General features: G+C 54.3%; 1 protein-coding gene across 3 annotated transcripts in view; it reads right to left on the reverse strand.

Moving 5' to 3' along the window:
* Positions 1 to 22147, reverse strand: part of LOC121159024 (desmoplakin) — a 42325-nt gene that overhangs the window by 11920 nt on the left and 8258 nt on the right. For all 3 annotated transcript variants that reach the window (XM_040984013.1, XM_040984012.1, XM_040984011.1), the window contains exons 2-17: positions 19149 to 19251; positions 16617 to 16765; positions 15573 to 15744; positions 12279 to 12407; positions 11011 to 11061; positions 9383 to 9544; positions 8864 to 8968; positions 8132 to 8227; positions 7704 to 7829; positions 7090 to 7242; positions 5717 to 5871; positions 4299 to 4425; positions 3471 to 3672; positions 2683 to 2909; positions 1295 to 1461; positions 282 to 420 (exon numbers count right to left, since the gene is read on the reverse strand). In XM_040984013.1, the coding sequence (XP_040839947.1) occupies positions 282 to 420; positions 1295 to 1461; positions 2683 to 2909; positions 3471 to 3672; positions 4299 to 4425; positions 5717 to 5871; positions 7090 to 7242; positions 7704 to 7829; positions 8132 to 8227; positions 8864 to 8968; positions 9383 to 9544; positions 11011 to 11061; positions 12279 to 12407; positions 15573 to 15744; positions 16617 to 16765; positions 19149 to 19251 (2263 nt within the window). The remainder of the gene's footprint in view (positions 1 to 281; positions 421 to 1294; positions 1462 to 2682; positions 2910 to 3470; positions 3673 to 4298; positions 4426 to 5716; positions 5872 to 7089; positions 7243 to 7703; positions 7830 to 8131; positions 8228 to 8863; positions 8969 to 9382; positions 9545 to 11010; positions 11062 to 12278; positions 12408 to 15572; positions 15745 to 16616; positions 16766 to 19148; positions 19252 to 22147) is intronic.

Below are 22147 nucleotides of genomic sequence, written 5' to 3' on the forward strand. Positions count from 1 at the left end.
GAGAAAGAGCCCTCTGCTGCAGACATCCCACCATGGACAAAGAGCCCGCTACTGTGGGCATCCCACCATGGACAAAGAGCCCGCTACTGTGGGCATCCACCATGAACAAAGAGCCCTCTGCTACGGGCATCCCACCATGTACCAAAGCCCTCTGCTGCGGGCATCCCACCATGGACAAAGAGCCCTCTACTGCGGGCATCCCCACCATGGACCAAAGCCCTCTGCTGCAGGCATCCCACCGTGGACCAAGAGCCCACCCCAGAGAGAAGCTGCCCTGCTACCTTCAGTCCACAGCGGTAAGCTTCCACTTTGTCAAGATCCAGGCACACCGTCTCTTCTTCAGTGAGTCTGGCTTCGTAAACCTTCAACATGTCTTCAGTTTGCAGGATGGCCTGGAGCAGGGCTCGCACCGCGCACAAGCTGGGACGAGCAGGAAAAACGCCAATGACAATCAGACTGGGAACATCCTGTTCTCATCACTATTAATGCAGCAGAGGTGGTCCAGCAGATGAGATTTTATTTTGCCTGTGTTACAAGCTGCAGGAGCAGTAGACTGTTCTTGTACCATGATTCTGACTATGACACATTCACAAGGGAATTCAGAGATATGGGCCTCGGGACCATCAAAAGAGCTCAACTGGCTAATCCTCTGCCTTCAAGCGCCCAGCCTATGGACCCGATTGGCAGCCTGGCTATTCCACTTGCCATGCAACTTCCTGCTGGTGGCCTGGGAAAGCAGCAAGGGATGGCCTAAAGCCTTGGGACCCCGCACCCATATGAGAGACCCAGAAGAAGCTCCTGGCTCAGCAATGGCCACTTGCAGCCACTTTGGGGCATGAACCAGTGAATGGAAGATCTTTGTCTCTCCTCTCTGAAAAATCTGCCTTTCCAGTAAAAATAAATAAAATTTTTATAAAAGAAGATATGGCTCTAAAAGTAAACCTTACTTCTAAGACATGTTAGATTTCAACAGAATGAACCCAAGATGATAGAATATTCTCTAAACCTGAAAGCTCTCTGCCCCGCCCCCCCCCAGAGCAGAGACCCCAGGCCCCCACACAGAGCAGAGACCCCGGCCCCCCCACACAGAGCAGAGCCCCCAGGCCCCGCAACACAGAGCAGAGTCCCCGGCCCCCCCACACAGAGCAGAGCCCCCAGGTCCCCCCCCACAGAGCAGATCCCCCAATCCCCCCCACACAGAACAGAGCCCTCAGGCACCCCAATCCCCCCACACACAGAGCAGACAAAGCCGGAGCAAAGCAGAACAGCTGAGGGTGGGATCCGCTGAGCCAACCTGTTTAAATAGCCATCTGTAACACCATTGATATTCTCCAGCTTCTGGAACAATCCAAACACTTCATTCTGAAGATAGCAGTACTTCTCGGAACCTCGGAAGTTGGCAAGCAGGTCTTTGAGCTGGTTGAGAACTTCAGCAATTGCTTGTGAATCATTCTGCACGCTCTGTTAAGGACACAGGTACGGATGTTTTAATTTTCTAGTGTATAATTTTCAGATGCACGATTCACCGCTTTGCCATATGGGGCAAAATGTGCTACAGGTGAGCAAGTGACCGTGTGTGGCACCTTCCACAGTTGCCCTGCTTGGACATGGCAAAAGCACCTAAAATAGATCCTCAGCCAACTACAAACATATGCATCATGATAACACACAGTCCTCCTGCTGCACATTACACTGGAACCTTTAGGCCTGGTCACCCCACATAACTGACCTCCCGTACCCCGCCCCCAGCCCACCATCTCCGACTGTCTCAAGATCCCACATGCACGTGAGAGCACCCGCTCTCCGCCCTCGGTGTTAGACACACTGTCCTCTAGGAGCAGCCATGTTGCGGCCCATGGTGGAGCCTCCTTCAAGGCCACATGACACTCCACTGTGTGTGCGTGTGTTTACCCTACTCCTCTGGCCTGCCACGGTCATGCTCACATACCAGCTGTGTGAGTCTTCTGCCTTTGAAAAGTCCAGGATTCAACAAACAGAGGCACGAGAGACCCAATGTTTCTTATCTAATAATGGCCTTCTTACTTCAATGCTCTCACTTGCGACATGCCAATACAGCAAACCAGGCCTGGCTGGGACACACCTGGATCATGGTCGAAGCTGTCTACACCTCTGAGATCATGTCAGTTCCCTTCCTAGGAATGAAGACAACCCCATCTATCCACAGGGTGTTAGGTAGAAGCCAAACCGACATTTACGAAAGCTTCTGAACTAGACCAACAGGAGAAATGGCTGGAAAGCAGTTCGCTTTGGGACCAGCATACTGGAGCAGTAGGTTAATTCTCTGTCTCAAGGGCTGGGATCCCATATGGGTGCCGGTTCATGCCCCGGCCACTCCACTTCTGATCCAGTCCTTTGCTTATTGTCTAGGAAAGCAGCGGGAGATGGCCCAAAGCCTTGGGACTCTGCACCCGCATGGGAGACCCAGAAAGAAGCTCCTGGTTTCAGATCAGCTCAGCTCCAGTCACTGTAGCCATTTGGAGAGTGAACCAGTGGATAGAAGATTATTCTCTGTCTCTCTGTGTAAATTCTGCCTTTCAATAAAAATACATAAATCTTTTTAAAAATTTAAAAACAGAAATTGCTATTTCTTGCCTACAGACATTGAAACGATTTCCTGCTTGGTTCACACACGGACCAGGCAAAGCACGAAGCTACACCTGCCTTGAGCTCGTTGATTTTCACTGTGATGTGGTGGGAGGAGCCTTGGTCAGTCAGAAGGAGGTTCTTCAGGCTCATCCTGCCCTCACAGTGCTCCATCTGCCGCCGAATCTTCTGCAGCTCCATCAGCAGCCACGTTTCCTGCTTGTCATTTTCTCTGTTGGTTTCAATTACCTTATTATGGTTCACGTCTTGGCAGGAACCAACATGGGTGATCTCGGTTGTGGTAACTGGAAACAAAAAGTCGAGACCACAAAAATTAGAACTCTTGGTGTAAGGAGGCTAGACCTCAAAAATTAACCACATTGTATAAAAATATACCAACACTTCTGACTTTCTGATGAAAATCTAATATTCCTACAACTCGATGTGGTTTGTCCCCAAAGTTTCTGGGCTAAGGGCTTGGGTGTTAGAGGCGAGCAGGTGCAGCTCTCAGGGACATGACTGGATCAGGGGCCAGCATCCCCAGAGAGGATGGGAGCCCTGGGTCTCTCAACAAGGGGTTGTCATCAGGCGAGGCCTGGCCCCTCTGCACGTGGTCATTTCTTCTCAGTGTCTCTGCCCGTTTTCCTGCAGGCACTGGGAGGCCCTAACCACGTCCCAGCCTCCAGACTCCATCAAGAGTTCAACAAAGTCCCACTTGACGAAGTGCCCAGTTTTAGGGATTTTGTCATCATAACATGAAATTAGACTACAATAACACCTTTCAGTGAAATGAAAGGTCCCAAGGTAAAGTTTTATAGAAAGCAGTTTTCTTTGCTAAGCGCCCACGCGGGCTTGCCCCAGCTGACCTGTCTGATGCTGCGGGTGGCCGGGCAGCTGGATGACCAGCGTCTGGTAGTGTTTCTGGGCGTCGGTGAACTGGGACTGTATCTTGCGCTTGTCATCGTCACCGAACATCTCTGAGCCCTGGCTGTTGCGGATGAACTCTTGGTAATGCAACTCCAGGTCGGAGATGGTCTTCATGTAGTCTTCCTGCCTCATGGTCTTCAGCTGGAAGAAGAGCAGGTATGGCTTAGGACACCTGCTTATCTCTACAATGCCTCCAAGAGGCTGAAAAATACCCCCCACGGTCCATTAAGACACAAAGAGCTTGTCCTCAATGGATCCTAATTGTTTCCCGTGGCATTTCTCCTTCAAATGAAACACACTCCGGAAAGGCCCAAATGTAAAAAAAGGGGCACAGCAAAGCTGCTCTGGTTGAAACGAGAAAAGGGGTCCGGGGCCCCCTAAACACAGCTATTCTGCGCTCCTCTCCTGACAATCCTGTCGCCCTACAGATTCCATACCTGGCAATCTGCAGGCCACAGCTGGAAAGTCACTCGCTTAGAGCAGCCAACGAACACTCTGGGTTCTTCCCAGAGTGTGATCCCACCTTCCCTGTGACACAGTGAATGCCTCATGACCAACTCCTTTACTACGACTAAGAAGAATCGCCACCAGCCAGTGCTAGCCCCTGCTGCTCTCTGCCGGATGGACCCAGACTTCTCAGCGAGACAGGGCCGACTCCTGCACTCAGGGTTAGGGTGAGGGTTGGGTTTAGGGTTTAGGGTTAGGGCTTAGGGGTTAGTGCCCACAGCCTCTCGTTGCAGGCAGCCCACGTGGAGCCGAGCACACACCTTGGCAATGGTCATGGCCCTGATTTTCTCAATGTCGATCATGCAGTAGTGCCAGGACACCAGGCTCTTCATGTTGATGTACAGCTGGTTCCACAGGGCCAAGATAGCTTCATAGTACTGCTCAATCCTACGAAGCAAGCGGAAGCCGGTTACAGCCACACTGCCGCACCAGCAGGAAGCCGGGCCAGGCTCGCCCACTGGGTTATACAGCCACAATCACCGCTGGCAACGCAGCAGGACGAGCTCTGACTTTCTAAGCTGTCAATGCTCCAATGATGGGAGCTAAGCTGCTCCCTGGAAGGCCATGTCCTCCGTCACTGGGATCACTCCAGCTGAAACAGTTCTGTGGTGGCCCTGCTGGGCTGACTCTCCGCGATTCTGGCTAAGTCTCTCAGAGGAGGCTGCCTGCCACTGCTTGGCCCTAAGTCCGTGCCAGTTCACAGGACCGTCCTCCATACTCTGCTTGGGGCTGAGCAAACTTGGGCAAGGAGTTCTCACGGTCATACTAAAAGCATTATAAATCCATGGCTCCACATGAAAGGACCCACTTCCCAGGACTTGGAAATCACATACTTCCAACAAAGTAAGCTACACTTTGGTGCCAAAAACTGCAGAAAAATTTTGTGAAATCTTTTCAGAGTTTTTTTATAACATGCCTTCCACGGACTTCTTGAAGGTCCCATGTGGGTGTGGCCTTCACACTTCTTTTTGGTAGCAAAATAAACTTATCTTTTTAATTCCGTGTTTCACCGTCTGTTTGAAATGTCCCTGTATTATTGTTTTAATACATTTTAATTACTTGTTTACGTTTATATACTTGAAAGGCAAAGAGACAGCCTGCACCACACAAGGCTGGGGCCACAGCCAAGGGTCAGAAATCCACTGGGGTCTCCCCTGTGCATGACAAGGCTTCAAACGCCTGGGCCAGCAGCGGCTGCCCCCAGAGCAGCAAGCTGGACAGAAGCTGGGCCACACACGCACCTGAGCCCTCCGATGTACAGGCAGGTGTCCCAAGACGTGTCCAAATGCCACCCGCCCCGACTAGAACCAGTACCTTCCTGCGATGGCACACACACAGGGTTTCTTGTCAGCAGGCCATTCTAGTAAGGAACTGCTTTTTACATAAATAAATGTCTTACTTATTAACATAATTCATGTATTTGAAAGGCAGATAGTGTCAGATCTCCCATCTGCTGACTCACTCCCTAAATGACCATGACGGATGGCCTGGACCAGGGCCGAAGCCAGGAACCAGAAACAAAGTCTAGGTCTCGCCCTTGTGCCTCCCCAAGCGTCACTGTTAGCAGGAAGCTGCCATCGGGCAGAGCTGGGAACTGAACCTCTGATGTCCACCCCCGGAGCCATCTAAGTTCCCTGCCCAGGCACTGGCTGCCTTTTGGCTGACTTGCACATCTTACTTGGAGGAGAGCTCCACGGCCAGGGGGTTCGGCGGCGGGATGATGAGGCTGACCGAGGGCACGAGCATGTCCACGCCCCCCGGGCCGGTGACGTACCACTTGCTGCGCTCGTTGTTGTCCTTGAGGATACACTCGTCCCCTTTGTGCACGATTTTCTGAAAGGCAAGCGGCCCTGCCTTCAGCTTTGCTCAGAAGCACACAGCCTTGGTTTTTGTTTTTTCCCAAAGGAAGCATCACGAAAAATGAGCAAAGCAGTGGAGCTTTCAGCTGACTGTCCGCCTCCCCGGCGAAGCTGATCGCTTCGCAATCCGGCCATACCTACAGCTTAATAATGAGTGTGGGTCTGAAACGTGTGAAAGAAGGAAGGACTGTGCAAACACAGCCCGAGGGAGCCCACCGTTCCTTCCAGAAAGCAAGCCTGCTCCCTTCCTGGCTCTGTTTCCAGGAGCTCGTGTTTTATGTATTAGCTCCTAGCGTGGTGGTTCACTTGTGTCACTCGTTTGCTCTTAAATTAAAAAAAAAAAAACAAAACATCAAAACAAAAGCATTCTGATCTGTCTCCAGAAAAGCAGCTTTTTCAAAATTATCTCCAGCTTAGAGATCTCAAAGTGGCAGCTTAACACGAGAACCATTGTCTGGACTAACAGAGTGGGACAAGCCTGATTGTCAAGAATGCCCACCTCCCATTTCAACTCACTGTCTCTTACTGCACAAGCTCTGAAAAATATTTCTGCCTGGCTAAACAGACTCCAGTGTTTTAGAAGTTAATCTTCATTGCCCTGAAAGTTTATCTTCCCAACAGGTCACAGTTCATGTGTCTAAGTCCTCCATAATTTTATAAGGAAATAGCTGTGGGAGCCAGATGAGCCCCGCAGACCAGGATCTTTCTAAACGCTATGTTTCACAGAGGCCAGAACTGCTGGCTCAGTCAGCATCGCTTCTGAGGCAGCATAGCCACATCCTCTCTCATCTCTTAGGTTAGGCGGGACCACGGGCCCGTCGGAAGGAGTGAGCTTTCAGAAGAATTTGAGCTTTGAGAGCAACTGTGGTCCTGCCTGGCTCAGAGCGGTCTGCTGCTTTACACAGACGCCGTGCTTAGTGAGGCTGGGTCACACCTGGTTCTCTCAAGTCACAAGACTCTGTCCATGAGCGGTGGGCAGTGTGCAATCCTCTGGCCACAAAAGACCCTTGGACCGCTGGACTCAACATTTAAAACCATTTATATGCTGCAGGCTAATTTTTAAGTCCATGAACTTGTATGGCCAGTGAAGGGTGCTACAAATAGCCAGATGGTCCCTGGCAGGAGAGAGGGCCCCCGCCTCTGCCCAGGCAATCCCAGGTGATTCCAGGCACAGGGCGGCGGCCGGGCATACCTGGTCCTGCTTGTAGTCGCAGAGCGCCCTCAGGATGATGGGCTTGCTGCTCCTGTAGTCTGGGTTCCGCGGCTTCAGCTGCACAATCTTCTTGGACTTGTTCACCAGGTTCTGCACCTGGCGTTTGTATTCCAGGATTTTCTCTCGCTCTTTCTGCAATTGCAAAGAAAATCGTACGTTAATGTCACCTGATACAGACCACAACAGAGACACCCAGGGGCATTGAGAGATCTTCAAATGAACGGAACTGCCACGACGTTGTGAGCTCAACAGCACTGGAATTGCATCAGCAGGAAATGTGAGAAGCTGTCCTGCCAGGCCTCCCTGCGTGCTTGGCAGCCACGGATGCAGGGGACAGGAAAGCCTTGTGTGAAAGGCCTAAGTGACAGAACCCGAAGCACGCTTTCCCAATGGAACATCAGGGCTCTGCATTTATGCTCTGAGCAGATCACCCACATGCTGAAGCGCAAAGAAGTTCCCTGCGGGGGCCGAGCACAGGAAGCACACTTTGAGAGACCCCTGTGAAGTTGCGCAGGGGGGACAGGGCAAGTGTGTGCGCTCCGCACATCAGAGCAGCTCAGCAGCGCGAGCTGCACCGGGGAGCAGCACCCTACCTCGAGCTCTTTGATCTGCTCCAGCAGGTGTTGCAGGGGCATGTTCTTGTCACAGGGGTACTTCTTCCTGATGGAGTCCTGGAGGCCCTTCAGGTAGGCTTCAGTGGACTGTGCCTCTTCAAAAAACTGTGGGAGAAGAGCAGGATGCCCAGGTCACAGTGAGCAAAGCAACAACTCCAGACACAGCAGCAAGTCCTAAGCAGCACCCTCCACTCGCTCCGTGTCAGGGACCGCCATCCCTGAGCTGTTCAGCAGGTGGCTAAAGGAGCTGAGAGCAGAACGTATCTACACAGTGGCCTCGGGAGACCAAGCGTGATGGGTGGCCAGTCTAAAATCGAAGCCCCTCGAAGCGAAAAGCAGCAATACAGGACGCGTGCAATAGTTCCTTTTTAGAGTTTTTAGAAACCCAGTCGAGAGCTAAGACAAACCTGGAAGTAGGCGGCGTTCTCCTTGAGGTGCACGTCGATGCACTTGGTGATCTGCAGAATCCAGCTCCACTGCGTCTGCAGGGTGTCCATGTACGCCTGAAACGGGGAGACGGCGCCTTAGCCTCGCAGGCGCCCAGCAAGCCCCGGCTCCCACGCCGACGCAAGCAAGGCTTGGTTTCCGGAAACTGACAACAGAACTTGCCACCAAGAACTCTTGGCATGGTGGAAATCTTGAAATCAGCTTTCAGAAACAGATGGAGTGTTGCTGCAGAGCAGGCCCCGGGCACCACGCCTGGGCAGGATCGTGCTGCCACAGCCTGGGCTGCTGCTGGACAGCTTTGAGATCACAGCGCGCCCCCTTAGCAGGGAGTCCCGTGGCATGCACAGCCGGGAGTCGCTCCAAGTCAAGGACCATGGCCACGTCAGTGCCAGCAGCTCAAGTCAGCTGGACACGACCCACAAGTGACCGCCTCAGACAGAGGCTTCTGCGTGGCCGCAGGCCATCTACGCCCTGCAAGATCACCGGGTCTGGCCCTGCCTGCCAAGGGAAGTGCAGGCGGAACCTGGGATTCAGTCAGTTTTTAAGCTGGTGATTGTTTCCGGCCCATGAATGATGCTGCAAATATCCAAGCAGTCCTGGGTGAAAGACCCATCCGTCCCTGCTCACCTAGGCAGCCATGCCGTACGGAAGGGCCCTTTCCCGAGGAAAAAGTTAACTCTCATGACGCCTACCTCGATTTTGTCAGAAGCCGGATGCTGATTGAGGACAAGCTGGTCACTTTCTTGTTTGAGTTTATTCAGTTCTTTTTCCTTGACTTCCAGTTGACTCATGCGTATCTGGGAATGAAAGAGGAGGAGGTTAACGCTTTCTAGCAGGTCCCTCCTGGTCCTGCAGCCTGCCTGCAGCAGCTGGGGCAAGGCGTGCATGAACCCATGGGGGTTGGTGCCGTGTCTTCCGCTCGTAAGGCCAAGAGGCACGCGGCTGGGACCGGACCAGTGGCACGGCTTGGCCCAGACCGCGACAGCGCAGTCCCATCCTGAGCACTGATTCCTAACTCCACATTTCAATCCGGCATGCGGCAGGGCCACAGAAATGCCCGCTGAGCTTGTCAGAAGGAACCGACCCTCATCTCGCCTAACCCCTTCCATCTGCCGGGATATCGCTCAGGTCAAGCTGAGAAAGGCCCCGAGAGAGGAGGGCTTGCACCTCGGCCGCTCGGCGTGGCGAGCGACACCGAGCACCGCGCTCACCGAGAAGGCCTCCTGCTTCTGAGCGATGTTGGTGTTCTTGTCGCTCCAGTCGTACAGCAGCTCCTCCTCCTCGCAGTCGTTGATCCACATGATCTCGCGGGAGGTGGCCTGGATGATGTTCTGCAGCTGCCGCAGGTGGTCCATCCTCTCGAAGGATGCTTTCTGCACAGCCAAGCCAAAGGCAGCGTTAGAACGGCGACCCCAGAGCCCGGAGCCCTCCCAGACGCGCCCCGTGCGAGCCCTTCTTCCAGAACAATCACAGGGCAGGAAACCTGAGTGCTTGGGTGGGACAAAGACTCATTCAACTTGGTAGGAGCCGAAAAGCAACTTCAGAATCAACTCCGAAGGGTCTTGATTCAAACATACTCAATTATAAGGTTTAGACCATATGGGGAAAATGGGATCTTCAATAAATAAATTAAACTTCTCCTACCATCTCCTTCACCTCTCCATGCACACATCAGGAAAAAACAAATTTTCCAGATGCCGTTGGTCCCCTCTCGGCCATGTTCGGCCATAAAAGGGAAAGGCCGTGGCAGCGCTAGCCAGGGCACTTGGCGGACGAGTACTGCCAATGAGGAAGCAGTGACGAAGTGAGGGCAAAGGTGGCACAGCCAGGCATGAGTCAGGCACCCCACGATGAGACGGCCGCAGTGTGAACCAGGGGCCATACACACCATGGTGGGCCCTTAACATTCCACTGCCAGTGATTTCCAGTGAGCTGCCAGCTGCGCCCGTCGACCCAGTCCTCAGCCACCTGCCTGTCATGAAGCACCACGCGACTGCTCCTCTTCCAGGAGCCAAGTGACCGAGAGCCTGCACAGGACACCGATGACCTCACCAGCACACTGGTCTCGGGAAAACCAGGGGCTTTTGTGTGTCTGATGCTTCCTCAAAACAATGTAATTCAGACTGCACGGCTTTAACTGCCAAGTGCCCTTGCCATGACATTTACCGAGAAAACAAGGGCTGGGCGCTACCTTAAAATAAACCTAAACCTGGCCTGGAAACACAATAGCTGCAGCCACCAGATGAGCGCCTAAGAGTAAGGGAGGAGCACCCAGCCCAGGGACCCGGCAAGCACCCAGCCCAGGGACCCAGCTCAGCACCCAGCCCAGGGACCAGGCTCAGCACCCAGCCTGAGGACCAGGTTCAGCACCGGGCCCAGGGACCAGGCGCAGCACCCAGCCCAGGGACCCAGCAAGCACCCGGCCCAGGGACCCAGCTCAGCACCCAGCCCAGGGACCAGGCTCAGCACCCGGCCCAGGGACCCAGCAAGCACTCAGCCCAGGGACCAGGCTCAGCACCCGGCCCAGTGAACCCACAGACCAGGGACCAGGCTCGGCACCCAGCCCAGGGACCCAGCTCAGCACCCAGCCCAGGGACCCAGCAAGCACCCGGCCCAGGGATCAGGCTCAGCACTCTGGCAGGGACCAGGTTCAGCACCCGGCCCAGGGACCCAGCTCAGCACCCGGCCTGAGGACCAGGCTCAGCACCCGGCCCAGGGACCAGGCTCAGCACCCTGGCAGGAACCAGGCGCAGCACCCGGCCCAGGGACCCCGCAGGCCAGGGACCAGGCGCAGCACCCGACCCAGGGACCCCGCAGGCCAGGGCTGATAGAGGCTCACCAGCAGGTTCTCATACTCCTCCTCCAGCTGGTAGATGGCAGACTTCTCACGCTGCAATAGAACAACAACAAAAAGTGTTAGCCTCTTGTGGCTTTGTGGCCCAGAAGCAGCCCTGCTAAGCCCTTCTCGGTCAGCTGCTGGCCCTCTGGGCTTCAGCACAACCAAGTGCTAGCTCGGATGCCTGCGAGTGTCACAACTGGCCCAGAGTCACTGACACCTAACGGCTCACTGGGGACAACTGGTTTTTTGTTTGTTTGTTTGTTTTAACCAGTTTCAAAATGAGGGTAGGTAGCTACCCTCTCACAGCCAAAGCCCTCCGGCAGGGAACCAGTACTAAAGTGAGACAAATATGGGGGCCCAGCGCAGTCTGGCCTAGCGATTAAAGTCCTCACCTTGCATGTGCCAGGATCGCATATGGGTGCCAGTTCTAACTCTGGTAGTCCCGCTTCCCATCCAGCTCCCTGCTTGTGGCCTGGGAAAGCAGTTGAGGACGGCTCAAGGCCTTGGGACCCTGCAACCCATGTGGGAGACCCAGAAGAGACTCCAGGCTCCTGGCTTTGGATCGGCCCAGCTCCAGCCATTGCAGCCAATCAACGGAAGGTCTTTCTCTCTGTCTCTCCTCCTCTCTGAATATCTGACTTTCCAATAAAAATAAGTAAATCTAAAAAAAAAAAAAAAAGAAGAAAGTGCATGGAAAGTAGAACTGAAAGGGCCATTTATTTTCAGTGCCAAAAAGTGTTGAAATCCATATAAATTATATAGAGGGTCTTCAAAAGCCCATGGGGGAATGCAGACTACACAGGCAGTTATGGAAATTTTCGTTCCGACATTAATGGTCCTTCCACTTTCCCACGAGCCACCGTTGGACTCCACACTGCCCCTCCAAGTGTGACTGCTGCTTGTTCTTGGTTTTGTTTTCATTTTGCCAAGCACAGGAGAAGCGGCAGGCTGAGCCAGGAATTCGCTCCATAGAAAGTGTGTCTTAGATAAAAACGGTATCACGGTCCCGTGGTTTTTCCTCATGGAAGAAATGCCGAGCCACCAGCGCTGCCCGAGTGCCCGCCTCCCCTCGGCCATTCGTTTGGCTCCTGCTCGGGGCAATGTCACAGGGGCCTCCATTCTGCTCCCCATCTTCAGAATGGATTTTTACAAAGCTTCCAGTCTCAGCAAGGAACCAGGAACCTAAACGTGTGCACCCAGCTCCCTGGCAGAGCAACCACGCCACCGCCCGGTGACCGGGAGAACCCAGCAAGGGAACGGGCAGGTACCAGGTCGGCCTTGATCTTGTCCAGCTGCCAGCGGTAGTCCCCGATGGCGTTGTGGATGCTCCTGTGGCTGTTGATGTGCTGCTCCACCGAGGCCAGATCCACACCCCAGGCCATCATGTCCATCTCCGCCTGCCAGGGGAGAGGGGAGACAGGTGGCCTTAGTTCTGACTCACTTCCTTCCCCGTCCTGGGTCAGAGTCCAGGTGATACACACACACACACACACACACACACACACACACCCCCCACTGGGCTCCAGGACAAAGGCAGGACAGAAGCGGAAAGCGTTTTGGAAGCCGACGTGTTTCTCCAGAGGCTCCCGGACAGCTGGTGGGGCTTGCCAAGTCCTTCCCTTGGTTTGTTGATCAAGGACCTTTGGAAGGGAGATCCTTGCATCCAGGACGAGGACACCAAAGACAAGGAATTCTAAACGTACACACACCAGCACACATGTGGAAGGCTATTACAATGTGTGCACATATATTAATAACATTATAAAATATTGTTCATTCTCACTCTAAAATGCTCATCTAAATCACCAAGCACTGCTTCCCAAACCTGGATAAACTGATTTCGTTTGAGTCTCAAATTTGACAATGTCACATGGCAAGAAGCCACAAGTTTCACACCAGAGCAAGCCCGTGCCCTCATCCTTCTTGGCACAAGGACACGCAGAATTCCAGATCACCTATGTCATCTCTCGGCCATGCCGACAGTAAACACCCCGGTCTAGGATGGCAGCAGAAACAAACACACATTGTTCCGAGCCACGATCTCACATGCTTGGCAGGGCTTCAGGAAGGGGAGCCATGTCAGAGTCGGACAGAGGTTACCCGGGACTTTGGCCCTGCTCTCCTGCAACTGTTTGGGCTTTAGAAACAAAGCTGCCGGCTGCACACACCAGGAAGTTCATGAGACGGCCAGGCTGCGGCTCGCACAGTTCATTACCGACCAGGTGTGTGCTATCTGACCCAACCATCAGCAGCAGCACAAACCAAGGAAACCAAACCTAGCCTGGCACAGGACGAGGTGTGTCTGTGCCCTGGCCGCCTGCTGGCGGACCGCCTCTCTATCAGCCAGGTCCCAGCGCGGGCTCTCCCGGGAGAGAGAGCAATGCGGGCTAGGCTTGGGGGAGCAGAGAAGGGAGACCAAGGGCCACGGGGGACGCCAGAGCCACCAGCGGTGGGTGAGGCACGCATCTGGCACGGCTGGCTGCCTGCCAGGCCCCCAGAGCTCCATGACAGCCTGGTACAAAATGACAGGCAACCAAGCCCGTGGGAGATGCCGCCTTCTGAAACTTCAGACTGGTGAGTCTTTGCTAGAGCGTGTTCCCACAGAGCTACACCTCCTGTGAACCCAGGATGCCACACTGCGGGCATTCCTTTACAGCACTGACATGCCAAGAAGCAATTAGCAGAGACATGTCCTCTAACAGCTCCAAGGCCCCCCTTGGAGGATCCCTAAAATCCAAGGCCGCCTGTAATTCCCACTCGGTGTGGGCTGGGACACCCGCCTCCCCCACTGCTAAGCAAGCGAGACTTCGTCACGGCCTCATGTGGCCATCAGTCACGCATGGGTCTGCATGGCACCCTGGGCATCGGGACGTATGTGTCTAATTTTCTTCCATAATATTCACTGTCAGGACTGCCCGCTGAAGCCTCCATTCCTGCCACAGCACAGATGTGCACAGACTCTGCAGGCACTTGTGGCAAGGGTCCGAGGGAATGGGAGCACGCGCAAATGTCTGCTTTTAGGGCTCCGAGAGGTCTTCACCGATTCCTGTTCTGGGAAAACCTTGCCACTTGGAACACCTCAAAGTCTGTATAAATCAGAGAAAAAGCTAAGAGGGAATGAGTGGCTGGATATATATCCTCCAAAGTGCTCAGTACTTAGGGGAGAACACATGAGAGAGGTCGAACCCGGCTGGCCGGCAATGCACACACGGCTACCGGCCTCAGCACCACTGGCCTGCACCGTGGTCGCCACAGCTGGCCTGCACCGTGGTCGCCATAGCTGGCCTGCACCGTGGTCGCCGCAGCTGGCCTGCACCGTGGTTGCCTCAGCTGGCCTGCACAGTGGTCACTGTAGCTGGCCTGCACCGTGGTCGCCGCAGCTGGCCTGCACCGTGGTCGCCGTAGCTGGCCTGCACCGTGGTCGCCATAGCTGGCCTGCACCGTGGCCGCAGCAGCTGGCCTGCACCGTGGACCACTCTCACAGCCACTCCTGAGGAGCGGCTCCATTAGCAGTAGGCTTTCATTACAGAGTTCCCAGGTGCCTGATGATGGCATGGTTCTCTCACCACCTGTTCATTACAGGGCATAATTACTATGTGAAACCACAGGATAATTAGCATTGAAAATGCTCCTGTAGAAACTCGAGTTCCAGAGAGAATGTCAGCACCTTCCCTCCCACACTGGTGACACGATGGCTGCCCAAGGAGAGGACAGACACTTCAAAAACCTCAGGTGAGCCACCAGCCACGGAGCCCAAGCCAGGACATCCAGTTCCACCGTGCTGCCAGCGCCCCCCGTAGATAGCATTTTAAACAAACCAACACAATGTGGGGCTTTTTGTTTTCCAAAATGCTTATCAGTATCAGTAATGTGGAAATACGGATAGGTACTTTTATAGTCTGAGGACACTCTGCGGCTCCGTAATACAGACGAGCGCTAGAACTTCATTCGTCAATGAAGTTCTTGGTCACAAAGCGCCGTAGCAGGCATGTGGTAGTTTATAAGATAAATATGCAAACTCCACTTCAATGATACCTGCCAAACATCACCTATGTGACAAAGCTATGGGCTGATTCCCTAAATGACACAGGGAAAAAAAGTTGCCTGAAATATTTATTCCAAAATAGAAGTCCACTTTCAAATTATATAAGAGCGGACCCATACTGGAGCAGCGGTTAGAGTCCCGGCTGCTCATTTCCAATCCAGCTCCATGTTAATAACCCCGGGGAAGGCAGGGGAAGATGGCCCACATGGGTGCTCAGGCCCCGTCACCCATGTGGGAGGTCTGGATGGAGTTCCAGGCTGCTGGCCTTGGCCTAGTCCAGCCCCAACTGTCACAGCCATTTGGGAGAGCAAAGCAAAGGATGGCAGTCCTTCTCTCTCTTTAACTGCATCTTTCAAATGAATTAATGAGACAAAATCCTTTTCTGTTAATTGTAGAGGAGAAACATTGAAAAATTATATATGTGAACCATACAGCTGAAGCCATCACAGGCTTGGGGTGTCCACGCAGGCTTGGGGTGCCCACGCAGGTTCGGGGTGCCCACGCAGGCACTGCTTACCCTTTGCTGCCTCATCCACCCCACACACTCGCTGGTGAGGCGCTTGGTGAACTCGTCCCACCCGGAGCCGCTCTGACACGTGTATCCACCGCCCTTGGAGCTGGCCCTGCGCACGCGGGGGACGCTGATGGCTTTGTAAAGGGCTCGCATTTGCTCCTGGAGCTGCAGCAGTCTGAAAGAAAAGGGGACCGTTAGGGCCCTGCAGGAAAGCAGCTAGGAACACCGGGCCACCTCAGCCTTCCCTGTCTCGCTCAACACAGACGTCACAAATGTTGGCTTGGGGAACTTTCTTTTCTATACACCCAAAAAACTTCTGTCTCAGCAAGTTGCTCAAACACAGTCATACCGCAGGATGCCAAAGTACCTCGGCTTAACCTGTCGGCACCTTTGGTTTTTCCTGAGTTTTGCGCTGGGGATTTGCATTGATCGTATCAAGCTTGACCTGATGTGGGGTTTATCAAGTCAGACACTGGACGAGAACTTTCTATCCCTCCCAAACAGAGGGGCATCAATATTTACTCTGCAGAGTAAGAACTAGAGGGGCCGGCACTGTGGTACAGCCGGTACGGCTGCCGTTTGCTGTGCTAGCATATGTGTGCTGGTTCCAGTCCTGGCTACTCAACTCTGATCCAGCTCCCTGCTTATGTGCCTGCGGAACCATGGCAGGATGGCGCCAAGTACGTGGACCCTGCACCCACGTGGAGACCAGGAAGAAGCCCCAGGCTTCAGTCTGCCCAACACGGCCACTGCAGCCATCAGGGGATGTGAACCAGCAGACAGAAGAGCCCTCTCTGACTCCCCCTCTAACTCTGCCTTTCAAATAAGTCTTTAAAAAATCAAGTGAATAAGAACTAGCCTTTCTGAGAGGCCACACTGCCACAAGGCAGTTGGAGGTTTGAGCACAGCGGGCAGGGATGTAGAAAAGGCACATGGGGCAATAAGCCATCACCAAGCCTTCGTCAGGGAGATACAGGCACCCTGGCAGCCTGGCCTGCCCCTAGGCCCAGTGTGCCCCTCGCAGGGCCCAGCCCGCCAGGCCCTCACCTCTTCTGGTAAGCGTCACACGGCTGGCCCATCTGCCGCATCTCCCGGAGCAAGCTGTCGGTGACTTCCATCTGCTCGTTGGCCTGCGCGAAGCACTCATCCAGCTCTCTGCTCCGGGCCAGCTGTATTCCATCTCCGTACTTCAGTTCCTAGAAGAGAATATTCATGATGCGCCAGGAAAGGCTTCAGGGGCGCAGATGGGAGCTAAACTTCTGGCCGTACTTGGCTTTTATTTATTTATTTATTTGCTTATTTATTTACTATTGGAAAGGCAGATATACAGAGAGGAGAGATAGAGAGGAAGATCTTCCATCCGATGATTCACTCCCCAAGTGAGTGCAACAGCCGGTGCTGTGCCGATTCAAAGCCAGGAGCCAGGAACTTCCTCCAAGTCTCCCACACGGGTGCAGCATCCCAAAGCATTGGGCCGTCCTCCACTGTTTTCCCAGGCCACAAGCAGGGAGCTGGATGGGAAGTGGAGCTGCCGGGATCAGAATCTGCGCCCATATGGGATCCTGGCGTGTTCAAGGCGAGGACTTTAGCCGCTAGGGCCACGCCGCTGGGACCTGTACTTGGCTCTTAAAACACATTCATGGGATGCTAAACTTGGCCTTGTTTCCATAGGTTAAATGCCTTCATCACAACGACACGCGTGCAGGGCCGGGCTCTGTCGCGTTGTCATGGGAAGCCACTGGGGAGCCTGGTTTGCTTTCCACACACGAATGCAGACACCTCTCTGAGCCTTATGGGGCTGGGGCGGGGAGCACGCTTCACGGCCCCATCGAGAGACAACCAGGACTGGAAGCTGGACTGCTGACCCCCAAATACCTGAACTAAAGCCAAGTGCTTTCTGAAATGGACAAAATGACCCAGATGCAAGAACCCACACGACACCCCCACTAAGAACACCGATCACCTCCAAACAGAACACATGGGCTTGCGTGGAAGATCTGCGCGTCGGACACAGACCACATACCGGGGCTCTGGGAGCAGGTGCTTCTCACTTGCAGCCCTGACATGAAAATATCCGCATCTGGAACACAGCTCCTTGCTGGAAACGCAATCCGCCCGGAAGGGCAGCTAGAGCCTCACCAATCCCGACCTGCTATTAGCAGCTGCAGGGCAAACACAGAACTACGCAGCTAAAATCAGGAACCTGGATTTCTAAGGTTCCTTAAGCTACCTGTTGTGCAGCTGTCACAAAAGTCCCAGCAACTTGACACGTTCCTCAGTTTTCCAGCTGCTTAGTTCTCCACTAGCAGATGTTTTCCAAGATGGTTCCTCACGCCCTCCCCATAACTAATTAAGCAGATGTAGCATAGGGTTGACGCTGTGGCACAGCCAGTTAAACTGCCACTTGCAACAGTTGCATCACATGGGCACAAATTCAAGTCCTGGCCACTCCACCTCCAGTCCAGCTTCCCGCTAATGCACCCGGGAGAGCAGTGCACGACAGTCCAAGTGCTTGGGCCCCTGCACCCTCGGGGGAGACCCGGTTGGTGCCCTGGCTTCTGGCTTCAGCTTGAACCAGCCTCGGCATTGCGGCCATCTGGGGAGTGAACCACCGAATGGAAGAGCTCTCTGCCTCTTCCTCCACCCCTTCCCTCACTGCTCTGCTTTTCAAATAACTAAATCCTAAAAGAAAAAATTTACGCATAAATATAAAAAAAAAACAGGTCAGGCTGCATTTCTAGGAGGAAAAAGTAACATACACACCAACTAATGGCTGAAACTCCAGAAGGGAAGCCTTCCGCAGTGTAAACATGTGTGAACACTGGGACGCCCACACTCCACTTACATTAAGGAGACATGCCCTCCAACTCACGTTCAAACCGATCCTCTATGAAACACAGAAAGGCGGGATCTCACAGAGGCGTGCGGGGCTCACGCATTATTCGAGAGTGGGTTTCTACAGAACCAGTGGTGTGTGGCACCACTCCTGCCCGCAGCAGGGCCAGAATCCTGAAGCCAAGCTGCCTCTCTACTCTGCAGACAAGGTCAGAGCTGAGCAGTGGCGTCCACATTAGGGGAAGCAGGGAGGCTGGGAGGTGCCAGCTGGAGTGTGAGGGGTTGTAGGGGGGAGGCTGGGAGGTGCCAGCCGGCAGGTGAGGGGCTGTGGGGGAGGCTGGGAGGTGCCAGTCGGAGGGCGGGGGCTGTGGGGGAGGCTGGGCAGGTGCCAGCCGGAGGGCAAGGGCTGTGGGGGAGGCTGGGAGGTGCCAGCCGAAGGGCGGGGGCTGTGAGGGAGGCTGGGAGGTGCCAGTCGAAGGGCGGGGGCTGTGGGGGATGCTGGGAAGTGCCAGCCGGAGGGCGGGGGCTGTGGGGGAGGCTGGGCAGGTGCCAGCCGGAGGGCGGGGGCTGTGGGGGAGGCTGGGAGGTGCCAGCCGGAGGGCGGGGGCTGTGGGGGAGGCTGGGAGGTGCCAGCCGGAGGGCGGGGGCTGTGGGGGAGGCTGGGAGGTGCCAGCCGGAGGGCGGGGGCTGTGGGGGAGGCTGGGAGGTACCAGCCGAAGGGCGGGGGCTGTGGGGGAGGCTCACCGGCTGCACGATCAGCTCCGCCCGCATCAGGCAGTCAGCGCAATTCTGCAGCAGCTCCTGGATGGTGTTCTGGTTCTGGTGCCTGGGCATCGTGCCAGTTTGGCTGAGGAGACAAATGCAAACAGATCAGCCATGAGCTCGCACCTCTCCCCGGCCACTTGGTTTTGAAGTCATTTGGAACTCTCAGGAAGGCTGCACGTCTCACACAACCCTGCAGACTTCAAGCCGATTCCCTGGCCACACCGCTGGTCCTCGGCAATCGGGCTCTTCAGCGTGCTTTTTTCTTTCTTTCTTTTTTTCTCCTTATTGGAAATGCAGATTTACAGAGAGCAGGTAAGACAGAAAGATCTTCCATCCACTGGTTCACCCCCAAAATGGCCAAGATGGAGCTGATCTGAAGCCAGGAGCTTCTGGGCCCCCATGTGGGGGTAGCGTCCCAAGGCTTTGGGCCATTGTCCACTCCTCTTCCAGCCACAGGCAGGGAGCTGGATGGGAAGTGGAGCAGCTGGGACACAAACCAGTGCCCGCAACAAATCCTGGTGTTTGCAAGGTAAGAATTAAGCCGTTGAGCGTCATATTGGGCCCATTCAACATGTATTTCTAAATAAGGCCTTTTCCTGGAAGGTGTGTGGTAGGAAATTTAAAGAAGAATATTAGAGATGGCACAGAGTTTAAATAAAGAAAAGGAAACATTAATAAAACAATCTGAGGGCTTTTTTCCTAAGACTCATTTTTGGGAAAGGCACAGTGGTGGGGGTGTTCGCGGGGTGGCTACAGGAGACACACACACACACACACGTTCCATCCCAAATGGCCCCAGCTGCCAGGACTTGACCAGACTGAAGCCATGTCGGCAGCGTTTGAGCCTCCACCCATCTCCCAGGCACACCAACAGGAAGCTGGGTCGGAAGAGCCAGGACTCGAAGAAGTTTCCCAAGCGGCAGCTTGACCCATTGCACAACACTTTAAGAGACATGCTTAAAAGTTAAAATCCATCAAATCAGCATGTGATGTCTGTGAGAGACTCATGAATACGCCAGGAGGAGCCTCAGTTCCTGCAGGGTTTGGTGATCCCAGGCCTCACCCAGGGCCTGCCTGGGCTTGTTTCCGACTGGCCAATGCCTACCTGGCACACCGGCCTTTCTCCTGCGTGTGTGTGTGTGTGTGTGAAAGGCTCTCACTGTTGAAAAGGAAGCATTGGCAGCACAGGCTGTGTTCTGGCAGCTGGGATGGGCTCACGAGCATGTGGGAACTTCTCCCACAGCACCTGACTACGCCTCATCTCCCAGAGGGAAGCACTTTTTGCTTTCGCTACCATCTATCTGAGTCCCTCCCTGCATGCCAGGCCCCTCAACAAGTTAGCACTGGCTGGCGGGTGGGAGAGCAAGCCAGCCTCCAGGGAACTACTCCCAGTGATGACGGCAGCTCCCCGAGGCAGGCCCAGGCAGGGCGTCTGAGCCATCCGCCTATCAAAACGGGGAAACGCCCCTGCCTCCCGGGGGACGCAGCCCAGGACGGGCCAACTGGCACAGCCCTGGTGCTGAGATCTACAGACTACCTCCCAGCCACTGTCCCAACTTGTGCCGAACCATTCCGCGATGCACCTGCTAGGAAACAACAGGCAGAAACAGTCAAGAGACAGAGGAAAAAGTTATGAAACACGGAAAGTCTGTTGCGGCACAGGGTGTTTGGGAATTAGCAAGGTCCCAGGTCCTAACGCTGGTTTTCCTGCTGGAAGAGAATGAGAACAAGTTTCTTGGGAAGCATGCAGCAATTCTGCTTGGCAACCTACCTCAGACTGACTGCCACAGAGAATGCCAGCCCCCGGGCCCAACGACAGCGACGACTGAATACAATGACATGCTACGTGTGCCCATGTAAAAGCCACCGCCGACTGGGCTGCACGGGTGGAGGCCGGTGGGGAAGCTGGGAGAGACACACACGAACTTCGCACTTCCAAAATCACACATGTAGCTATTTGGGAGGCAGAGAGCTACATACTAGATACGGGGGCTCGCTGACCAAATAACCACAGGAACTGAGGCTGGGTGGGGGCTGAAGCCAGGAGCCAGGAGGCTGGCAGGAAGCCAACCACTAGAAATCAAACCTGGGGACTCTGATGTGAAGCGGAGGCTGACCGCTCATACCCAAGAACTCTGCATAATCGGGACAACTTGATCGCAAACCTAAAAGCACTCCAAGAAAACTGCGTTTAAGGGGTCTGGCGCAGTAGCTTAGCGGCGAAAAGTCCACACCTTGCATGCCCGGGATCCCATATGGTCACTGGTTCTAATCCCAGCCACCCCACTTCCCATCCAGCTCCCTGCCTGTGGCTGGGAAAGCAGTCGAGGACGGCCCAAAGCCTTGGGACCCTGCAACCACGTGGGAGACCTGGAGGAAGCTCCTGGCTCCTGGCTTCAGATCGATTCAGCTGCAGCCATTACAGACACTTGGGGAATGAATCAACGGACAAATCTTCCTCTGTCTCTTCTCTGTATATCTGACTTTCCAATAAAAAGAAAATAAATAATTTAAAAATTCATTTCAAAGTATTACAAATGGGCAGAGGCAAGAGTCTTTCTGTGAATTAAAGAGTGCGTACAAAGCTTTTTTCTTTTTCCTAAATGTTTGCTTTTCATCCACTTGAAAGGCAGAGCAACAGAGGCAGAGAGAGCTCTCCCATCATCTGGCTCATTCCCTGGTACCTAACCAGCAGGGCTGGACCAAGGCAAGCCCAGGCACGCAGAACTCGTCCGGTCTCTCGGGCAGAGGGCAGGGGCCTGGCCGAGACACTCGCGTCCTCCCAGGCACGTGAGCAGGCGTGGGAGGCTGAGAACCCAGGGCTCAACTGACTCGTCCAATGCACGATGCTGCTGCCACTACAACAGACCTTCCAAGATTTTTTGAATAGAAGTCCCTTTGATAACGTGTTGTGATACATGAGACATGGAAGATCAGCAGCAGAAGTGTACAGAAATGTGGCCTTGCCATTGTGCTGG

Source organism: Ochotona curzoniae, unplaced genomic scaffold, assembly GCF_017591425.1.
Source record: "Ochotona curzoniae isolate NIBS_2020 unplaced genomic scaffold, NIBS_Ocur_1.0 contig_4064, whole genome shotgun sequence".
Classification (NCBI taxonomy): domain Eukaryota; kingdom Metazoa; phylum Chordata; class Mammalia; order Lagomorpha; family Ochotonidae; genus Ochotona; species Ochotona curzoniae.